Raw genomic sequence first — 23,832 nt, forward strand, 5'->3', positions numbered from 1 at the left:
CACCTGGGGTTCTTTAACGTGCACCTAAATCTAAGTACACGGGTGTTTTCGCATTTCGCCCCCATCGAAATGCGGCCGTCGTGGCCGGGATTCCATCCCGCGACTTCGTGCTCAGCAGCCTAACACCATAGCCACTGAGCAACCACGGTGGGTAAGGTATTGTTACATGCGGATATCATTTCAGAGATATTTTTTCCTGAGAGGAACATAGTAGCATCGTCTGCATCAATAATAAATCTTACATCAGGATTTATGTTTACAATGTCGTTAAGGTACAAATTAAAGAGGAGAGGTCCTAGTATGCTACCTTGTGGTACACCAGTTTGGATAGATTTAACTGCAGAACAGGAACTAGTTAGCTGAAGCACTTGCTTTCTCTGGGATAAATACGACCGTATTAGTTGTAAAGCGTTACCGCGAACTCAATATTCATGTAATTTTTTCAATAATATGTAGTGATCCACCAATTCGAAAGCCTTTGAAAAATCGACAAGTACGCTAAGTGCCATACACTTCTTTTCAAACTGTTCAAGTATAAATTCTTTCTGGGCAAGAAGCGCCAGTTCAGTTGATTTATTTTTGGTGAAGCCATATTGATGTGAAATAAGCAGTTCATACTTGTCAATGAATTTGGATAAACGCGAGTGCAAAAGTTTTTCATATACCTTCGTAATCACAGGTAGTATAGACACCGGCCTATAGTTGCCCAAATAATTTCGGTTGTCTTTTTTATATATTACAGTTGCCTTTGCTATCTGCATTTTTGTCGGAAAGACCGCTGTCGTTATGCAAGCATTAAGTATATTAGCAAGACTGGGTGTGATGATATCAGCGACATGTTTCACAGGGCACACCTGGAGGTCATCGATATCACAGCACGTACTGTTTTTTAGGCTCTATATCACAGATATTATTTCCTGAACTGTCGCAGGCTGCAGCAATATAGAGTCACTGTTCGGAGTGTTCATGTAATCTAAGGCGTCGGGCAAGCCACTGCTGGTTCCAGTCTTAGAAAAGAAATTCCTAAATGCCTCAGCTAAATGGTTTCCAGATACTTCTTGGCTATTGACTTGTAGTATCGAAGGCGGGGTGTGAAACTTACGGCGGTGTAGGAGCATGTTCAGTCGAGAACATAGTAAATCATGTCTGCCATGGTATGGTGTGATGAACTTTATGAATGTCCTGAAGATCAACTCTTAGGTTGATGCAGGAGGCTCCCCCGTCGGGACAGTAAGGTTTAACCTTACCGCCGTATCGTGGGCCTTCTGGACGGCCTGCACTTGATCGAAAAGAACTCCACTGTGTAGGACTCGCCGCCACCAGTCTCTCTCCTTGTCACAGTCAGTGAAAGACACTACAGGACACTGCCAAAGCATGTGATCCAGAGTAATGATGCCATAACACTTCTCGCAATTGATTGGTACCTCTCTTTCTGGATATAGCTTGTTAATAAAGTTTGGACTTGGATAAGTTCTTGTCTGCAACAATCTCAGAGTCACCGCTTGAGCTCTATTGAGCTTAGCGTGTGGCACTGGGAATTCCCTTCTGTTCATGTAGTAATGCCTCGTGATTTCATTATATGTAAGTAATCGGTCCATGTTCTCCTCCTGTATATTATTAAGGTATTGGTCACGTAGTGCACGGATAGTAAGTCCTCGTGCAGCTGCGTTAGCCATCTCGTTGAAATTCTTCCGAGATGAATCGACAGACCCCATGTGCGCAGGAAACCAGCGGATTTCGATCCCTTGGCTGTCCAACTCACCGATCAGCTGGGCAGCCCTTTTGGTTACAAAGCCATTGGTAAAGTGTCTAATAGCCATCTTAGAGTCACTGTAAATCCTCGTCCACTTATTATTCCTTAAAACCAATGCTATCGCTACTTGTTCTGCGACTGTCGTATCTTTAGTCATGATTGTAATAGCATCCCGAGTGAGACCATCTGCATCTACTACTACTGCCGTAAATACTTTCTTTCCTCTGACCCATGCAGCATCTACAAAAGCCGCATGTTCTCTGTCGTGTTCTATCTCTTGCAGGAGAGCTTTGGCTCTTGCCTTTCATCTTTCCAGATTGTGCACCGGGTGCATATTTCTGGGGAAAGGAGTCGTTTTGATTATCTCTCTTATGTTATCTTTTAGTTCTACTGTGCCTTCACCCTGAAATTTTGGATTCGGTTGGGCACCACCTTACCTCTTCTAGTATTGCTCTACCCGACCTTCTTCCAGAGAGCCTCTCTCTGTGGGCAATTTGTTGAGCTTCAATTATCTCGGCTATTGTGTTGTGGAGTCCCAGTTTCATTATTTTATTATCCGGCGTGTTAATCGGTAACCCCACTGTTGTTTTGACTAGCCTTTTAAATAATCTGTTCAACTTGTATAGCTCTGTCTGTGTCCAACTGAGCATCCCAGCTACATATGAGAAGTGACACAAGGCGAAAGCGTGGACGAGCCGGCGCTCTCCTCTCCCAACCCTCTGTGTCTGTTAGTGATTCTCCTTAGCAGTCTTATTACCTCCTCAGTCTTGCTTGTGATGTGTTGTATTGTTCTTCCGTTCGCCCCGTTTGCCTCCAGGAATAACCCTAAGACTCTAATGCATTCTACTTGCTTAATAGATTCGCCTGCCTTCGTGGTTAGTACTAACCTGGGTTCTTCCTCGGGAACATATGCCCTCTTTTTTCTACCCCTTCTCCTGTTATTGAGTACAAGGAGTTCAGACTTATGAGCAGAGCATTTGAGTCCCATGTCTTCTAAAATAGACTCTACCTCATAAATGCTCTTCTGAAGTCTGCTTTCCGCATGTCCCATTCTTACTTCAGCGGTCCACGTAGTCACATCATCTGCATAAATGGTAAAGTGAATGCCCTCTATCCCTTTTAATCCCTTTGCCATTTTTTACATGGCCAGGTTGAAAAGCATAGGTGACAAGAGCGACCCTTTTGGCGTCCCTCTGTCACCCAGATCCATCTTCTTTCATTTAATATCCCCGAACCTAAGGTGAGCTGAACGATTGATAAGAAAGGTTTTGACCACTTCATAGAGTTTTCTGCCCAATCCCAGTTCGGAAATCACTTCAGTATTGATCTATGCTTAATTCTGTCAAAAGCTTATTTCGACATCCAACCCCAAGAGAGCTCGAGTCTTTTTGCTTTAGCTAATAGCAGTTGATGTTTGATTAACAACATGGCATCTTGTGTGGACAAGCCTGATCTGAAACCAATCAGATTATACGGTAGGATGTTATTGTCCTCCACATATTTCGTTAGCCTGTTCAATATGACATGCTCCATTGTCTTTCCTAGACATGATGTTAACGAAATTGGCCTGAGATTATCCAAGTTGAGTTGTTTTCCCGGCTTTGGTATTACGACAGTACTGGCCGTCCTCCAAACTTCTGGATATACCCCATCTTTCCATAGTTCATTAATGTATTTGGTCAGATATTTTATTGATTCGTCGTCCAAATTCTTAAACAATCTGTTATAGATGCCACCCGGGCCAGCTGCTGACCTACTATTCAGATCAGACAGTGCAGTGCGTACCTCACTTTCGGTGAATTCCTGATCCATATATTTGCATTCTACCCCTAAGTAATCGGGATCACTCACATCCTGATCCTCTTTCCTGAGAGGCAAGTAATCAGTTGCCAATCGCTCCATTATGCTCTCTGCGTTTGCAGTCTGACTTTCCTGCTGTGCCAGTTTCGCCACTGCCGTACGTCTATTCGATTTATTGCCTTTTTCGTTGAGCAGATGCTTGAGCAGACTCCAATTGCCTCCCCGTTTTATCCTTCCAACTACACGTTTACACACCTCATCCCATTTTTGTTTCTGCAAATATCGTGCGTGTTCCTCTATATTCCTATTGAGCTGAGCAATTCGTCTCCTAAGTCTTCTGTTTATGCGTTGTGATTTCCATCTTTGTAAAATCGATTGCTTGGTTTCGATCAAATGCGCCAGTCTACTGTCAATTTGTTCGACATCTTCCTCTGTCTCTATAGCCTTAGTTGCTGCATTCAAGTCGTCCCTAAGCTGAGCCACCCACTCTTGTAGTCTGATGCGCCCCCTTCTATCTATGTCTTCTCTGGTTTTTTCTGATTTTTGTAAAGTGATCCCAGTCTATTTAAGTGAAATGCGCTATCCACCTTTGTCGTTTCCATCATTATGTGTAGTATATAATGGTCGCTTCCTAGGTCCGCACCAGAGTTGATCCAGTCTGCCCTAGGTAAGTTATAAGTGAAGGTTAAGTCCGGGGTAGTGTCCCTACACGTGGAACTGCCACCCCTGATATGATAGGCTGGGTCCGTGATAAGAGAATGGCCTAAATCCGTGCGAGATGCGATTCCTTCCCCTTACTTTCTACTCCAGCGGTAACCCCAAGATTGGTGTGGGGCTTTGAAGTCACCTCCTATTATGAGGGGTGCCGTTTTGGCTACCCTCATGGCCTTATTAAAAATTGCTCTGAAGCTCTGTCTCATCTCTCTGGGACTGCTATATATGATGAGGCAGAACAAGCTTTGCGCTTTACCTCTGTGCATATTTAGGACCATTTATATCAATATGTATTCAATTTTACTCGCCCCTAATTTTAGATCGTGCTCTATATAGGGAATTTTCTTGTCAATTAGGGTGGCAGTTCCTCTGCCCTGTTCTTTGCCTTTGCAGACCGAGTTGAAGCCGGACAGCCCGATCTCCCCCGCTAGAGTTTCCTACAGCATTATTAATTTCGGCCTATTTTCAACCGTTTTGATTGTCTGTGCTAGTGACGCTCTTTTTTGCTGAAATCCTCTGCAGTTCCACTGCCACACACTAAGTCTCCTTCTGTTATCCATTATTATTGTCGTTGCCCCCTGATTTGCTACCCCCTGTCACTGTTCTCTTGACTGTACCACCTACCGCTCCTGGGAGTGTTCTAGCGCTTTCGGCTTCCGAGGGCATATATTCTTCATCCTCTCCCTGGACCTACAGCTTTTTCAGCCTTTTCTCGGCTATTAACTTCCACTTCCATGTTTTATCCACCTTAAGGTTAACGCTGTCTACCGTGTCCTTTAGGTCCCCAATCACATTCCTAATCTCCTTCAGAACCGAGCACATCGCTTGTACCTCCAGAACTACAGCTCTCTTTTAAACGCCGTGTGTCTTCTTCTTCCTGGCTGTTACTTCTACACACCGGCTTAGCTATTGCCACACTGCCGCTTTCTGTCCTCAACCCTTTCTTCATTTCCTGCATCTGCTTCTTAAGTTCTTCATTTGCATTTTTAGTGATATAACCTCTCTGATCAGCTGTTCTACGCTGGCGTCATTGCTTTGTTCCCGCGAGGCTATTGTACCTGTGACTTTCACAATACCTTTGACTTTCTCGGCCCAGGTCGCTCCTGGCTCCTTTTTCTTGTTTGTCTTCAGCTCCTGCTCCTCTAAGCGCACCTGCGCCTCCCGAGACCTGAAACGGTTTCTTCCCCTCGATGTTGAGTGCTGTCTTGATCTTGATGTGCTTCTTCAGTACTTACTCTCTCCCTTTCTTCCTCTTTATATTCCCCTTTCCCCCACCCCAGTGTAGGGTAGCAAACCGGATGCTGTTCTGGTTGACCTCCCTGCCTTTCCTATCCATGTTTTCTCTCTCTCTTGATGTGCTTCTTGAGCGTGAGCGCCTTCCGGCGCCTGGAGGGGTTTCCTTTGTCGGTTGGGTAGACTCCATCTCGGTCTCCACTTTGGAGCGTTGTCTTCTTCTTACTCTTACTACATATGGTATTTGGTACTGCTGCTTGCAAACCTTGTCACCTCTGGGGTGATCTTCACCGCAGAACTTGCATTTGGGAGAACAGATATGGTCCTCCGCTGGGTCTTACATACCACATCCCCTGCACTGCACAACATCAGGTGTGGGACAAACGTCTGATCTGTGTCCAATTCTTCCACATACGTAACATACGTCGAATTGCTTCCTGTACAGATAGCACTTCACGAGGGTTGACCCGTATTTGATGAAGGCACTCTGAATCTGTCGAAAAGCCCAATAACCGAGCCCGTAGCTTTGATACGTTGTGCAGCCAACGCCGTTGCGTTGTATTCATGCACAATCTTTTTCGTGATAACACTTTGACTGTCATTGATGTTCACTCTTCTAATAACCCCCTTGCACGTAGAGAGGGGGGGGGGGGGGGGCTGTTTCATAAGCGGTCACTTCATGTTCTGCCTGCATGATCGTAATGGACTTGATTCTCACATACCTTTCGGCATGATAGGAGTCCGGTGTACCAACCACCACGATATTCTGTGTGAAGTTGGGGCAGACGATGTCTTCCTTCGCTTGGTCTGCTGTAAGTCCGGCTGCCTCGACGATCCTTTCTCCAATAGCTGTGCTGACCTTGTTCAGGTTGAGGCCTCCCCGAGGCCTAACGATGATTTTCCTGTGCTCATCCGGCAGTTGCAACATCCTTGACGCCTTCACAATCAGGCGCTTGAGCTTGTCGGCCCCGGCAGCACCTTTGTTGGCGATCTCCTTTCCTTGTGATTCTTGGATCAAATTGGCGGCTCCACCAGCTCCCCAGGTCTTTTTCGCAGATCACGATCTTCGGCTGGTGACCACCTGCCAACCCTATCTTTCCTCGCCGTCTTCCGTCTCCGAGGAGAGTTCGTCGTCCATACGTATATCGGCCATGCCGGCTTGGCGGGCTCGCTAGACGTATACGTGGCGTTAGGCCCAGCGTGGCGCCCACGTGCGATGCACATAAAAGAGGCGATAGAAGTCCAAAAAATGCTGGCCCACCTTGTCCAAAGGTATCCACCGATTCGCGTTAACCTCACGAATCCGATGTTGAGCTTCAATGCGTGGCCCTGCCAAAATTGCCTGCAGAATCATTCAAAAAGACGGAACCAATGCGGGGCATGCCCGCCTGTCATGTTCCACGCTTACAAAAGAAAGGTGGTACTATTTTCGTGCGCATCTCAGTTTTTTGGTCAATATATTTTGGTGTTTTTTTTTAAACATGGCTATATCACCAGGCGTTCGTGTACTAAGAAAATGTTGGTAAAGCTGGTCCCTTATTTTCATTTCGTGCCCCAATTCCTTTGTTACCCATGGCTTCCGTATTTTACGACTTCTGCGGCGAGACTTTAAAGGAAAATGAGAGAAATATAACTTTTTAAATTGATCAAGAAATACATTATACCCTTCATTTGCGTCAGTTAACTGGCTTTCATTTGTCCAGTCAGCCTTTAGAACCTCTTCGCGGAACCTATAAAGCGTAGTATCTGTTATTGTCTGATAGTACATTTCCTCACTATTGTTTGTCTGTAGTCTACTACCATTCACACAAAGGAACAAAGGCAGGTGGTCGCTGATATGGTACGATATCACTCCAGATTTTACTGTACATAGTTGCGAGTTTGTAATAAGAAGGTCTAGCACGGAACTGGACTCAGTAGTGATTCTAGTGGGTTCAGTGATTACAATGTCGAAACCATTGGAAGTGATAACGGTACTACAATCCCTTGCGCGTTGGTCATTAGAACCCATATCGATGTTAAAGTCTCCACCGGCAATCAGAACAAAATTATTTTCAGTAATATGTACGTTAGAAAAGAGTCACAAAATTCCAAGAACTTCGTAATGTTACCGCTCGGTGGGCGGTAACAGACAGAAAGTACTGTTTTGCCCGCATGCAGCGTAAGCACTTCAAAGTCAGACGTCATCAGGCAATAACGATTCATAAGTTGACATTTGATATTTTCCTGAACCAAGACAGCAACTCCGCCCCCTCGCGCATCGACTCTGTTTAGGTAGAATGTTTTGTAATGGGGGGGGGGGGGGGGGGGGTCCAGCCTAAAAACATCTTGGTCGTTTGTGCGTCAGGTTTCGCTCAACATTATTGCCGAAAATAAGAAATTAAATTCAGCAACCTCTTCTAAGGGAAACACCTTGTTTCTAACAGACCTGGCATTTAGGTGCATGCATTTTACGGAAGCAGGTAACAACCGTGACACGACAGCATTCACTGCATGTGGCAAATAAAAGTGTGTGCCCATTACAGTCGATCGAAGTCCTCGGTGCTCTTGACATGCATGACTCTGGCTCCATCAGTTTTTTGCACCAGAATCTTGCCATTTAGATGCCAAACGTAGCAATAGCCCTTTTCTTTGGCCGTAACCTTTATCGATCTTAGTAGTTCCTTATCATGCCGAGTCGTGTTTTCCTGAATGCAAACACGTGTTCGTAAAAAAAGTTCGCAAAAAAAGTTCTTACGCAGGAACTATTTGCAAGAGCAGCTAGCTGTCAGCCAACCGAGACGTCGGACGACATCTCGATTTGCGATATTAGCGAAGGTGGCCAGCCAATGGCACAGAGCTTTTACGAACGAACCGCTTTGTGAATTCGGCCATATATTCTGTACCAGTTATGTACGTCATGCTCTGACCTACCTCTGAATCATCGATTTGGTTCATCGTTTAAATATGCATTTACGTAAATACTCTGCTCTTAATCTAGGGCCGAACTGACAACGCGTTTAGTTCGTAAGTGCTATTTTCCATTAACCGGCCGCCTTCGCTAATCATATGTACAGCATCAGGATTGTTTGTAGAGCTTTCTTATAAAATACAGGCCCTAGTGATTGGTAAATACATTGGGATGGATTTATAGACTTCCCATCTTATGCTTGGTTATACCTTCACCATCATAGACGGAACTTTGTTCTTAAAGCTGATTTTTGTACCCCTATGCTGTGTTACCACAGTGCGTAAATTCGCTAGAGGTATTATTCGAGGGCTGTCCGGAAATTATACCGCAATAGCGTTGTTAAAGCGCAAGATGCGGCACGATGGTATTGTATACTTCGTTCAGCGCCTCTTTCATCAAAGATTTTTCCTTAGAACACGATACTTTCTTTCTCTGGCAGTATAATTCAAGAAAGGCTTAACGAGTTAGGGTTGCTGCTTCGGCATTCTTGTTTCAGGATTTAAAAAAGAAGTGATTGACCGCAAAAAGGGCTACCATGCGGCAAGCTGTGTTTTCGCTGGCAAGTGTGCACTATCGGAAGGTGTGGCACAGAACGTAAGCTGCCGTCGAGTAGAAGATGCCTGCTGGCAGGGTGTAAGTACAAGATGTGAGACCGGGCTAGTTGGTATCCCATGATATAACAGCGCTTGTCCTTGTCGCTTCTTCTAGTGCTCCGCATCAACTCTCGCGCTGGTTATGTCATCATCGTAAGCACAAACACGAAGTAACGAACAGCCGCCATCACTCCTTACGCTCTTTATTGCAGAAGTGTCCGAGCGGGCCTGCGCCCGTAGAAACCAGCTGGACACCGCGACCGGCCGCCCGAGGGCTGAAGAAGCCCATCTCGCCGCGGTCACCGCCAGCGTCGGCGGGACCGCACTTCCCGCGCAGAAAAGCCGCAAAGCCTGCTCTGCACGGCCGCGACACCATGCGACAGGCCTTGTTCACCAGTGACTCGAGGAACAGGATAGGGGCCCGGGCGTGGTCGCACAGAGCCGCTGTGGGGGTATAGCGCGCCGCGGTGTGTACCGCTCAATACGGCATGATCTCAAGACACTCGTATACATGATAAGCGCCACATCAAGGCAAATAATCGCGATTTATTGTTTAACATTGAAAATGTACCCACGAGCATCGAGTAGCACGAATTGACTCATCATGCGTGTTCTTTCTTAATTTTTTTTTCAATTTATAGGGTTCGACGTCCCTATAAGCTACACAGTGGGTTCTGAAGGACGCCGTAATGAATAGCTCCAGATTAATTTTGACTACCTGTGATCCTCTAAAGTGCACTCAGAGAATTGCCTACGAACGTCTTTGTATTCCGTCCTCATCAGAATTGGACCGCCGCGACCGGGTAACGAACCTGTGACCTCGGGCACAACAGTAAAACGCTATAGCCACTCAATCACCGCGATTATTGCGCACGTTTACTGTTTTCTTGCTGTATATATTTTACTAAAGAGTGTGTTTATCTATGTAACTCATTAATTGTCGAATTATACAAACCGCTCAGGCTATCTATAGGGTTCTGAGCAATGCTTGTCACTTTCATTGCAAATCGCTTAGCATCTTGAATAATTAAATTTATTAATTTATATAGGTGTGCGAATATTTGTAATATTGAATCGGAATTTATTAGTCCCTGCCATTTGATTCGTATTCGATTCAAGAATTCACTCTTCTAAGTTGTCGAATATTTTTTTTTCTTGGCGCTCTTTGGCCATACCTGGCCCTTGCGCCAATAAACACCACACATTCATTCAATATTTTTTTTTGCGAATGTATAAGGGATGAATAAATACACATTTAAAAGAGAGATAGAGAGAGAGCAAATGATAAAGGAAAGGTAGGGAGGTTAACCAGGACTGAGCCCGGTTGGCTACCCTACACTGGGGAAAGGGAAAAGGGGACGGAAAAATTAAAAGAAGAAGAGAAAGTCTACTGGGTATATCGTTCGGTCACTCAGTCCGGATCACAGACGCTGACTCAATCCAGTAGCCTTCAAATATCGCAGCAGAGCTTTTGTGGCCTTTTGTAGCTGCGATATGCGAGGCCATGGTCCCAAGATCTTCTTCAAGGTGAACGGTGTTCTATCTAGCTGATTGAGAGCTGTGCAGAGGTCATGTCTTTCGTTTTGAAAAGATGGGCAGTAGCACAGTAGATGTTCTATAGTTTCCTCGGCACTGCAGGCATTACAGTCGGCGCTATCAGTCATTCCAATCAAAAACGTATATGCATTGGTGAATGCGACGCCCAAGCGTAAGCGGCACAGCATTGTTTCCTCATTTCGCAGAAGCCCTGGTAACAGCCGCAGTTGCATAGAGGGGTCAGAGAATGGCGCTTAGGCCTATTGAGATAAAGGGTGTTATGTGGGTAGGGTTATTCATAACTCGCAGCGCGTGCCGGTCTCATGGACGAAGAACCGCAGCCTTTTTAGTCACGCGCAACAGTCACAGGCGGCCAGATCCACTCTTTGAAAGGGAGGATAAAGACCACATGTCGCCGGCTCACGTCTCCCGAGCAGGGACAGTCCCAGTAAGGTGACACGCATTCGGGTGCACGTCCCCGCCGCATTGGTGAAAATCGACATTCTAGACGAGCGCGGTCGGGGGGACGGACATCGGCCTCTTCTTTTTCGGTGCTTCCACTGGCTTGTTACGCCCATTAGGAACGCCATTTGTGTAGAACTTTTGCTGAGAGGGCAAAGCCGCTTCGCGTCATGTGCACAAGGACCAGCGCACTTCTATAAGTAGTTCTTTTGGCAAAAGGTGTTCGTTCGGTGGTATTGGGGCATGAAGGGTCTTGCGCGTCTTTCTTTTTTTTCGTCTCTGCCATTCACTCTCCGGGTCCATGTGGGGCCGGATGACAGGTGTGGAGGCTCTAGATTTTTTGGTCTGCGTGCGGCCGGTAGCCAGCGCACTCGTCAGACCGCGAGCGGCCTCATTGCCTGTATTTCCCGCGTGTCCAGTTACCCAATGTACGCGAACGTGGATGTTGCGTTCCGTGGGTAACTTTTTGCGGAGTGTCTTAACATCATGAGCAACAGTGCCAACTCAGTGATTTGGCTGGTGAATGCCCAAACTCGAGTGAATTGGTGTATACCGCCATGTTGCGCATTGTGCTGTTTAGTTCTTGAGCCCCATGCGAGACTGTCGAGATTGGCAAGCGTCGCGTCATCGCTGGTGGTAGGCTCGGAATCATAACGCATGCTCATAGTGAAAGCAATCGTATAGGTTTTCCTCCCGTGGATGCCGGAGAAGCTTGCGTCGTCTGCGGATTCTACGCGTCGTTCGTGTACACCATGGCCTCGTCAGGGCCGTCAGTCGGGAGGCACATCTGTGCAATTGTTTTGCGATGGTGTGCGTGATGATCTTTTCTGTTCTTGTAAGAAATAAGGTTTAGCGCTCGTATTAGGATGTTCTCCTAATTGTGCGAGCAGCGCTAGTATTTCGTGCGATTACGCTTGTTGCCTATCGTAGCTTAGCAGCCGACTGCCTCGGTGCGTGAGTTTGCGACGGTCGGTTCACCCCTTCTTTCTTTCAGCGAAAATCGTATTCAGTGCTGACATGTCGGTGTAGCGGTAAAACTTTATGCACCTGATCAGACGTATCTCTCTCTGTTATGACGGAGTGGGAACGGACTGGCAAGAACGCTTGTGATGTGTGTTCTGATATCAAGGGAATGCTATACGGCGCGATGTGCTTTCAGATGAGGAAAAAAGAGACCGCCTAACTTATAACTCTACAGAGAAGCCCTGAGGACGATTACCTGCTTTCTCAGACAGATATAAGTGACAAAAACATTTATTGGAGTCTAGAGGGGGACAGAACGGTGGATGTAAGGGCTGTTCCGAATTATTCTTGATTTTTGTGAGTGATTCTTGATTTTTGTTAATATGTACCCAGAGCAAGTATTCACGAAAAGCTCTTTCCTGAAATGCTCGTACTCAGAAATCTTCTTGCATGCAAGAGCTGTTTGTAACTGGCCGGCTGGCTTCGCCAATGTTATGTCCTACATTACGATTGGCTGCCACTGTCTGCTCCTACATACAAACTGTCCTAGCGTAAACACCCTTTTTTCTTAAAAAAAGAAAGGGTTTTGTACTACAGGCATTCGGACTTGTGCCGGAATAGATGCCAAATCTTATGTCAGCCATGGATTATGTACTGCACGCGCATAAAGAATTGCACGGTTCTAAGTTCTTTTTGTTTATATATTGGATAGGGAAAGACAAGAAAGAAAGGAAAAAGAGTGTCTCGAAAGAAGCGTCCGCCCTGACTGCGAGTAACTACAATTTTAATCACAATTATTCTGCAGCAACATGTGGACGGTTGCACATCATCTCCAGGAGCAATTATTAAGATCTGTGAAAGGGGGGGGGGGAGGGGGGGAGGTGAGAGTATGAAGAAGTTCATGAATTGTCGCGAATTCAAAGTAATACCTCTCGGGAAGTTTGAAAGGGAAAGTTACAAGAGAAGTAAAAGCAGGGTAAGAATGAATACTCTGGAAAAGTTGACATGTGAGGTAATTGGGGGAATCACAAGAAGTTATGAAATGCGGGTAAATCCATCGCACTGCAGGGATCACAGAACTAATAAAATAAAGATTGCATGAAATTCCGGAAGCTAAATTGGAATTAAAATTTGCAAAAATATGCGCGCCATTGTTCTTTAATAATGGGGATATTTTTCAAGTGTTTGAGTCACTTATGGCACCCAAAAGAAATTCACGAGGTATGTAGTATTTTGCTCGCTAAATGACTTTATTAAGGTTTAAAACTATTAAATCTATCGCTACATATAAGCAGGGGAACGAGAATTTTGAGCGAAAACTATGCTCAGAGGGGCGCAGTTGAATCGGTCTATGAGCCTACGTGGGCAAGAAAAGCTGTTTTTGATATCTTGAACATTCAGCAGAGCATGTTAACCAGAGCGGCATGTACTCAGCAGCGCGAAGGAGAGATCACGTGAGCAGCATGTGACGCGAGACCTAAATAGTGTTCAAATGTGCCGCGCGTCACTGTGGTCTCCCTGTTCTTTGGCGTGAAAATCTGTCAGCCTCGCTTGTCTTTCAGCAGTGATATTATATTACTGAGCACATGGTCGCTGGTTTGACTTCCGGGCGTGGCGGCCCCATTCCGATGCAGCAGATTGAAAAAAAGAAAAACGCAGAAAAAAAAAGACCTTCTCTTGTATTGTGTTTTGGGTGCACGTTGAAGGGACTGAACACCAATTTTTATGGTACCCCTTACTTTAGTGCAGCGAAAGCTGTGTGGTCTGACGGTACAGTAGTAGCGCAGAAAACACCGTGGAAAATTATTTATCAGAATTTTCCGATCTGTATTGAGGTATTGAGGATGTAGTCAGTGCTTAAAGTAAAGTTGGGGGGGGGGCGGGCCCCTCCCTCCTCTATTTTTTGAGGCGGGGTTGTGTCTCCCTGCATCCCCCCCCCCCCCCCCCCATCGGCAGGTCTGCGGGGCAATTCTAACTCTAATTCTTCAATTACCGATTTAATCGCGATTAATCGCTTGATTTGCCATAAGTAAAAAACACCAAAGCAGATATCGTCGTACTGCTGCATGCATTTCCCCGTGGCACTGCACATGACGGTCACCACCCTTGCTCGACTGAGATTCTTGGCACAGCATACTGTTTCATGAACCACCTGAGCGTGAAGCTACCTGATCGTGAATTATCAAGGTTCACCTTGGTTTCTTTAGATTACCGCTTATGAGTGCTATGTTATACCGAAGACACTTGAATTTTGTCCACTTTTGTAGGCAACTAGGTATGAAACCATAAAAGATATTGTTGCAGGGCCTCAGGTTGTCAATGAAGCAAGTCAACTCATGCTCTGTGTGGTAGCTAGACTTATTTGCTTTCAGATAGTTCAAAGATCTTTAACCCTTTGCCTCCCGAGTTACGTGTGAAAAAGATTTCCAAAATGCGAACTTTTTCTAAGTGCTTGTCTGAATCGGCACGTTAAATAAATGACCAAAATACACTCAGATTAATATAAAGTTTTCAGAACAGCCACAAAAATTTGTTTAATCCTAGAGAAAGTTGCCTTCACTACACTGCTTGAAGTCAGCTTTTTCAGCGCCAATGAAGTAAGCAAAAAGTGAGCATCCCACATACAACTTCTGTGAGTTGTGAGAGTTGTGACGAGACCGACTGTCACGTATTTAGAAAGGCCCTGTCGGCCTGTATTTAAGACATTGGGCAGGAGTGGGAGCAGGGATACAACTTCATACAAGCTCAGTACACAAAACAAAAACAAAATAGGAAGTCAGAGGAGGACACAGGCAGGATGAGAGCAGGAATATAAGGTAACACAAGCAAGTAAGTACAAGTATTTAAGTACAAGTAATTTCCTCTATATTTTCCTTGATGTCTTTGTTGGCTTCTCATGATATGATTAACGAAAATTGGGCCCCTCGGTTCCCATTTCTTCTCGTTCATTACATAACGAGGGTCTCGAATCCGGCAACATTGATGCCTTCAGGTAGCATGTGTGGGTTTATTGACCAGTCCATTGATCTACCTTCACCCGAAACGATCACGTAATTGTGACGCCTGCGGCATAAAGGATGTTCCACATCCGCCGCCAAGGTTTCTGAGTGGTGGCGCTGGTTAACGCGTCCAAGGTTAGTTCTAGTAGTAAAACATAAATACCCCAGAAAGGGGATGAGAAAACGGCGCCGTCGTAGCTCAGTTCGTAAGAGCATCGCAGACGTAATGTGAAGACATGGGATCGTTCCCCACCTGCGGCTGGTTATTTTTTATCGAATTTCATTTCCATTAATTTAGTATTTCTCTAATTCAATTAGCAAGTAAAGTAGAACACACACACACACACACACCACACACACACACGCACACACGCACACGCAGACACACACACACACGCACGCACGCACATTTAATAACGAAGAAAAGAGAGACTAGTGGGTTCAGTGCTACTGGATCAAACCTCTAGTGGGTCGAGCGCTCTTGCTCGGCAACGGCTCTCGTGCTGGGAAGCTGCCACTGTCCTGACCGTTGACGTTGGGCTTCTCTGAGCTCTGCCATACGAAAACCTTTAGAATTGGTGGAGGTGCGGGGTCCTTTGACATCAGCTGGTAACCGCTGGGCCATTGTTGCGTTCGATCACCTTACACGATACGCCGAAACGGCCGCCCTCCCGGCAGTTACAGCGCGCGACGTGACGACATTGCTGCTTCCCCGATTCATTATGCGGCATGGTCCACCTCAAGAACTGCTCAGCGATCGCGGACGCGTCTTCCTGTCGGAAGTAGTTGAAGCCATTCTTAAAGAGTGCCACATTGTTCATCGCACAACTACGGCGTACCACCCTCAAACGAATGGCCTCACAGAACGCCTCAACCATACGCTCGGCGACATGCTTTCAATGTACGTCGCCTCCGACCACACGAACTGAGACGCCATCCTACCCTTCGTAACCTACGCGTATAACACCGCTACGCAGACCACCACTAGATTTTCACCCTATTTCTTACTATATGGTCGGCACCCTTCGCACACTATCGACACAATTCTGCCGTACCGGCCTAATACATCCGAGTGCGTGCCTATTTCTGCCACGGTCAGACATGCAGAAGAGAGCCGCGACCTCGCTCAGGCCTTTACGTCCGATGATCAAGAGCGCCAGAGGAGCATTCGCGATGACACCACTTTCACGGTCACCTTCGATCCGGGAGCGCTCTTGTAGCTCTCAGTCCCTTTCACTGCCCCTTGCCTCTCTTAAAAACTGGTTCCGAAGTATGAAGGCCCTGATCGTGTCCTCGAACGCGCATCTCCCGCAAACTATGTAATGGAACCAGTTCAGCCATCTTCAGACTTGCACCGCCGTGGACGAGACATAGCCCTTGCCGACCGTGTAAAGCCTTACTACGACCCGCTGATTGTGACGAGCTGTTAGGTCGCCGGTCGGCTCCCTTATCGCTCCCAGGGGTCATTAGGGTGATTGTATACCGGAGAAGAGAGACGCTAGTGGGTTCAGCGCTACTGGATCAAAACGCTAGGGGGGGGAGCGCTCTTGCCCGGCAAAGGCTCTCGTGCTGGGAAGCTGCCACTGTCCTGACCGTTGACGTTGCGCTGCTCCGAGCTCTGCCAAATAAACACCTTGAGAATATATATATATATATATATATATATATATATATATATTCATGCAAATAGGGAAAGGATCAGGATGTTACTGAGAGACCAGCCTCCGTTGGAGTAAAGACCGGCACCCAACATAAACGTCAGTAAAATCTTGCCATTTTTTCTATTTTCTACGTGCTTCCATTCTCTGACCTGTTTCTCCTCGGTAGGTCAACTGCTGCACCCATTCGACACGCGCTGAAGGTCAATTTGTTACCAGTAGTGCCTTGCGCGGGGCTATGCTAACTCTCCATTTCTTTCTAAGAATGATTTAATCGATTAATCGATTGCATAATGTGGCGGTGGGAATGTCCTCTTCTATTGTTTGACCTATTTCACGGCCGGATCATTTAAGTCAACGTTTCACTAATATATATATATATATATATATATATATAAGATCCTTTGTGAGTGTGCGCCATACTGGTCGCCGCCTTATGAGAATGAGGGCCTCCCCTTCATTTCAGGGAGGCTTTAAGCCCTGGATGTAGCCGTCGTCAAGTAACATGCTGGAAACAGTGATAGGTAGCGATTATGCGCCGGCACTGGTGGAAAGCGCAGACGAAAACTGCCACTGTAGCTGCAAGAATGCAATATTTTGCTTAACAAAGCGATGTTCGTGCAGTTCATGTTTTATGAAGCTTTGAATTATTTTTGCAATAATAATAAGTAGTGTCCAAATGTACTCCCCAGCGACGGCTCCCTCCAAGTAACACAAACTGATCCTGAAGGCCATGCTTTTGCTGGCTGCATGCGCCAGGCCCTTTTTTTTAGCCAAGCCAAGCTAAGTGGTAGGATATGCCAGCAGTGCTATTATTGCAGTGCTGGAACCCTCTCACAGGCACGATTCGTCGATGGCATTTTGTAACTCGCAGAGACTACAGAACTCGGGGTACACGCAAACTCGCTCGCGTATACAACAAACAGCCCTCATGTGCGCCACGATGCATTGAACAGCTCTACCCACTCTGCCGCACTACTCGTTACCCCGAGGGCAGCGTCGCTCGTTAGCGTGCATTTCTTTTTTTTGCTTCGTAATACGCATAGAGTACAGCGCGAAATCGTAATAATATACCAACGGAAATTTTAACCAATAAGCCGTCTGTAATTAATAAAAGCTTACTTAGGCACAGTAATCGCGTGTACCACATCCGAAGTACCAAGAACTCGCCGCCAGGCCACACCGCTTGCTGGTTTTTCGAGACTTTCGTTGCCAATTTTAAATTATATCATCATCATCATCAGCCTAGTTACGCCCACTGCAGGGCAAAGGCCTCTCCCATACTTCTCCAACTGCCCCGGTCATGTACTAATTGTGGCCATGTTGTCCCTGCAAACGTCTTAATGTCATCTGCCCACCTAACTTTCTGCCGCCCCCTGCTACGCTTCCCTTCTCTTGGAATCCAGTCCGTAGCTTTTAGTGACCATCGGTTATCTTCCCTCCTCATTACATGTCCGGCCCATGCCCATTTCTTTTTCTTGATTTCAACTAAGATGTCGTTTACCCGCGTTTGTTGCCTCACCCAATCTGCTCTTTTCTTATCCCTTAACGTTACACCCATCATTCTTCTTTCCATAGCTCGTTGCGTCGTTCTCAATTTCAGCAGAACCCTTTTCGTAAGCCTCCAGGTTTCTGCCCCATATGTGAGTACTGGTAACACACAGCTGTTGTACACTTTCCTTTTGAGGGATAGTGGCAACCTACTGTTCATGATTTGAGAATGCCTGCCAAACGCACCCCAACCCATTCTTATTCTTCTGGTTATTTCAGTCTCATGATCCGGATCCGTGGTCACTACCTGCCCTAAGTAGATGTATTCCCTTACCACTTCCAGTGTTTCGCTACCTATCGTAAACTGCTGTTCTCTTCCGAGACTGTTAAACAGTACTTTAGTTTTCTGCAGATTAATTTTCAGACCCACCCTTCTGCTTTGTCTCTCCAGGTCAGTGAGCATGCATTGCAATTGGTCTCCTGAGTTACTAAGCAAGGCAATATCATCAGCGAATCGCAAGTTGCTAAGGTATTCTCCATCAACTTTTATCCCCAATTCTTCCCACTCCAGGCCTCTGAATACCTCCTGTAAACATGCTGTGAATAGCATTGGAGATATCGTATCTCCCTGTCTGACGCCTTTCTTTATAGGGATTTTGTTGCTTTCTTTGTGGAGGACTACGGTGGCTGTGGAGCCGCTATAGATATCTTCCAGTATTTTTACATATGGCTCATCTACACCCTGATTCCGTAATGCCTCCATGACTGCTGAGGTTTCGACTGAATCAAACGCTTTCTCGTAATCAATGAAAGCTATATATAAGGGTTGGTTATATTCTGCACATTTCTCTATCACTTGATTGATAGTGTGAATATGGTCTATTGTTGAGTAGCCTTTACGGAATCCTGCCTGGTCCTTTGGTTGACAGAAGTCTAAGGTGTTCCTGATTCTATTTGCGATTACCTTAGTAAATACTTTGTAGGCAACGGACAGTAAGCTGATCGGTCTATAATTTTTCAAGTCTTTGGCGTCCCCTTTCTTATGGATTAGGATTATGTTAGCGTTCTTCCAAGATTCCGGTACGCTCGAGGTTATGAGGCATTGCGTATACAGGGTGGCCAGTTTCTCTAGAACAATCTGACCACCATCCTTCAACAAATCTGCTGTTACCTGATCCTCCCCAGCTGCCTTCCCCCTTTGCATAGCTCCTAAGGCTTTCTTTACTTCTTCTGGCGTTACCTGTGGGATTTCGAATTCCTCTAGGCTATTCTCTCTTCCACTATCGTCGTGGGTGCCACTGGTACTGTATAAATCTCTATAGAACTCCTCAGCCACTTGAACTATCTCGTCCATATTAGTAACGATATTGCCGGCTTTGTCTCTTAACGCACACATCTGATTCTTGCCTATTCCTAGTTTCTTCTTCACTGTTTTTAGGCTTCCTCCTTTCCTGAGAGCCTGTTCAATTCTATCCATATTATAGTTCCTGATGTCCGCTGTCTTACGCTTGTTGATTAACTTAGAAAGTTCTGCCAGTTCTATTCTAGCTGTAGGATTAGAGGCTTTCATACATTGGCGTTTCTTGATCAGATCTTTCGTCTCCTGCGATAGCTTACTGGTTTCCTGTCTAACGGCGTTACCACCGACTTCTATTGCGCACTCCTTGATGATGCCCATGAGATTGTCGTTCATTGCTTCAACACTAAGGTCCTCTTCCTGAGTTAAAGCCGAATACCTGTTCTGTAGTTTGATCCGGAATTCCTCTAGTTTCCCTCTTACCGCTAACTCATTGATTGGCTTCTTGTGTACCAGTTTCTTTCGTTCCCTCCTCAAGTCTAGGCTAATTCGAGTTCTTACCATCCTGTGGTCACTGCAGCGTACCTTGCCGAGCACGTCTACATCTTGAATGATGCCAGGGTTCGCGCAGAGTATGAAGTCGATTTCATTTCTAGTCTCACCATTCGGGCTCCTCCACGTCCACTTTCGGCTAACCCGCTTGCGGAAAAAGGTATTCATTATACGCATATTATTCTGTTCTGCAAACTCTACTAATAATTCTCCTCTGCTATTCCTAGAGCCTATGCCATATTCCCCCACTGACTTGTCTCCAGCCTGCTTCTTGCCTACCCTGGCATTGAAGTCGCCCATCAGTATAGTGTATTTTGTTTTGACTTTACCCATCGCCGATTCTACGTCTTCATAAAAGCTTTCGACTTCCTGGTCATCATGACTAGATGTGGGAGCGTAGACCTGTACAACCTTCATTTTGCACCTCTTATTAAGTTTCACAACAAGACATGCCACCCTCTCGTTAATGCTATAGAATTCCTGTATGTTACCAGCTATTTCCTTATTAATCAGGAATCCGACTCCTAGTTCTCGTCTCTCCGCTAAGCCCCGGTAACACAGTACATGCCCGCTTTTTAGCACTGTATATGCTTCTTTTGTCCTCCTAACCTCACTGAGTCCTATTATATCCCATTTACTACCCTCTAATTCCTCCAATAACACTGCTAGACTCGCCTCACTAGATAGCGTTCTAACGTTAAACGTTGCCAGGTTCAGATTCCAATGGCGGCCTGTCCGGAGCCAGGTATTCTTAGCACCCTCTGCAGCGTCACAGATCTGACCGCCGCCGTGGTCAGTTGCTTCGCGGCTGCTGGGGACTGAGGGCCGGGGTTCGATTGTTGTATTCATATAGGAGGTTGTGGCCAAGTACTGCACCAGGGTGGCCAATCCTGCTCTGGTGAGAGAGTGCGTTACCGGTTCTGGTCACCGGGATCAGGCCGCACTCCAGGCCTGTTTGTGCAATTTTCTCAACACACGGTTTTTTTTTTTGTATTTTCCGGTGGAGAATAGCGCGGCACCGGGATTTGAATCACGGTCCTCTTGCACTGGAGACGGATACTCTACCGTCCCCGTAGGAGTTAAATTAAAAATTAATTTATGGGGTTTTACGTGACAAAACCACTTTCTGATTATGCACGCCGTAGTGGAGGACTCCGAAAATTTCGACCACCTGGGGTTCTTTAACGTGCGCTTAATTCTAAGTACACGGGTGTTTTCGCATTTCGCCCCCATCGAAATGCGGCCGCCGTGGTCGGGGTCCGATCCCGCGACCTCGTGCTCAGCAGTCTAACACCATAACCACTGAGCAACCACGGCGGGTCCCGCAGGAGTTGTACGCCTCATTTAACCTACAGTGGTGCCCTACTTGGTCAGTCAAGGTGGACCAATCTGAGCTCGGTTATACCGCATGGATGGCACTCGGCTAGAGAACCTCGTATTTATGACCTGCACATGTGAGGCCTTACATATTTGAAGATATATATCTTTTTTTTTTTTTTTTTTTTTTTTTTAGGAGGGTTCCCGTACAGTGATAAAATAAAGGAAAAGACATTAAAAGAAAGAAAAAAAAAGAAAGAAAAAAAAAAAAAGGGGCGGAAAAAAAAAATAAACGGAACATAACAGGTGATTTGAACTCGTGACCCTTCGATGTTGCCCGGAAAGATAGCTCAGTCGGTTGGTTCGTCAGGCCCCAGGCTACTTTCAAGCGCCACAGCTCCTCCTCTGAGCCTCACACTTACGTGGAAAGAGACTCATGTTGTCCGCGATAGTCGGTTTGGAGATAGTGGTTGGAAGGCATACTTTCTAGGAAAAATGGCCGCTCGAGGAGAAGAGCGAACTCGAGCGGCTTTAGAGGCTAGGAAAACTGCCTTAAAATATTTAGACTCGAGGGAAAGCTTCGTTAACAAACTATAACACGGCAATCAGCACTCGAATACGACGAGAGAAATTACTGAGACGTGGAAAATTCCCTTGAAAAAAAACCTGGTTTGCTAGACAAATGCTCGTATGTATTGGACCTCTTAAAAGATGAGGGGTGAAATATGCGCTCACCGAGAGGGCATCTTCAGCGCGAGACATCCACAAGGCACCTTACAGAGATGTGGAGAGCTTCGCGGCCGGAACGAAGCATCCCTTCTCCGCCGGCCAAGAGGGGGAAACGTGCTTTCCGATCGCTCAAGGTTGCGCGGACAACGCATAGCTCTAGCGTCTAGGAAAAGCTTAACCAGGTGCGATGGCGGCACGCATAGCGTGGGAAGCTAGCCGCCAGAATAACTATACCAAGGACTGCTGCTGATGAGGGCGAAGTACCTTCGTGTAATTATAATAACCCCAATAGGACTACTTTCGAAAAAAAAAAAGGAAACGGCCCAGAGGGCTATACTACGAGAGCTATGACTGATAGTTTTCTATATATATATATATATATATATATATATATATATATATATATATATATATATATATATATATATATATATATATATATATATTCATCTCATCTATGGGATCGCATTCGCGCGCTGTTTCTTTGTCTCTGCGTGTAGTACAGTTAAGAGAGCCAGTTTAAGGGCGGAGAAGAAGAAAGAAGAGAAAAGCAAAAACTGCAGCGCCGTGGGTTTAAAGCGCACCCGTGGTAGAGAAACGGAATGCGATATAAGCGTGCGTAGCCATGATACGCACACGACAAACTGCCTTAAAATATTTAGACTTGAGGGAAAGCTTCGTTAGCAAACGATAGCACGGCAATCAGCACTCGAATATAATTATAACCCTAATACTAATTGTAAATATTCATCTCATCTATGGGATCTAATGCGCGCGCTGTTTCTTTGTCTCTGCGTGTAGTAGTTGAGAGAGCCAGTTTAAGGGCGGAGAAGAAGAAAGAAAAGAAAAGCAAAAACTGCAGCGCCGTGGTTTTAAAGCGCAGCCGTGGTAGAGAAACGGAATGCGATATAAGCGTGCGTAGCCACGATACGCACACGACAAACTGCCTTAAAATATTTAGACTTGAGGGAAAGCTTCGTTAGCAAACGATAGCACGGCAATCAGCACTCGAATATAATTTTAACCCTAATACTAATTGTAAATATTCATCTCATCTATGGGATCTAATGCGCGCGCTGTTGCTTTGTCTCTGCGTGTAGTAGTTGAGAGAGCCAGTTTAAGGGCAGAGTAGTTGGAAGGCATACTTTCTAGGAAAAATGGCCGCTCAAGGAGAAGAGCGAACTCGAGCGGCTTTAGAGGCTAGGAAAACTGCCTTAAAATATTTAGACTCGAGGGAAAGCTTCGTTAACAAACTATAACACGGCAATCAGCACTCGAATACGACGAGAGAAATTACTGAGACGTGGAAAATTCCCTTGAAAAAAAACCTGGTTTGCTAGACAAATGCTCGTATGTATTGGACCTCTTAAAAGATGAGGGGTGAAATATGCGCTCACCGAGAGGGCATCTTCAGCGCGAGACATCCACAAGGCACCTTACAGAGATGTGGAGAGCTTCGCGGCCGGAACGAAGCATCCCTTCTCCGCCGGCCAAGAGGGGGAAACGTGCTTTCCGATCGCTCAAGGTTGCGCGGACAACGCATAGCTCTAGCGTCTAGGAAAAGCTTAACCAGGTGCGATGGCGGCACGCATAGCGTGGGAAGCTAGCCGCCAGAATAACTATACCAAGGACTGCTGCTGATGAGGGCGAAGTACCTTCGTGTAATTATAATAACCCCAATAGGACTACTTTCGAAAAAAAAAAGGAAACGGCCCAGAGGGCTATACTACGAGAGCTATGACTGATAGTTTTCTATATATATATATATATATATATATATATATA

At 45.9% G+C, this 23,832-nt stretch overlaps 1 protein-coding gene across 3 annotated transcripts in view; it reads right to left on the bottom strand.

Moving 5' to 3' along the window:
- Window positions 1-9,214: 9,214 nt before the first annotated feature.
- LOC126547028 (endothelial lipase-like) overlaps window positions 9,215-23,832 on the bottom strand; it is a 70,836-nt gene continuing 56,218 nt past the window's right edge. For all 3 annotated transcript variants that reach the window (XM_072288957.1, XM_072288952.1, XM_050194847.3), the window contains one exon: window positions 9,215-9,487. In XM_072288957.1, coding sequence (XP_072145058.1) covers window positions 9,231-9,487 — 257 coding nt within the window. In that variant the 3' untranslated portion in view covers window positions 9,215-9,230. The remainder of the gene's footprint in view (window positions 9,488-23,832) is intronic.

Source organism: Dermacentor andersoni, chromosome 1 (assembly GCF_023375885.2).
Source record: "Dermacentor andersoni chromosome 1, qqDerAnde1_hic_scaffold, whole genome shotgun sequence".
In the NCBI taxonomy this organism is placed as follows: domain Eukaryota; kingdom Metazoa; phylum Arthropoda; class Arachnida; order Ixodida; family Ixodidae; genus Dermacentor; species Dermacentor andersoni.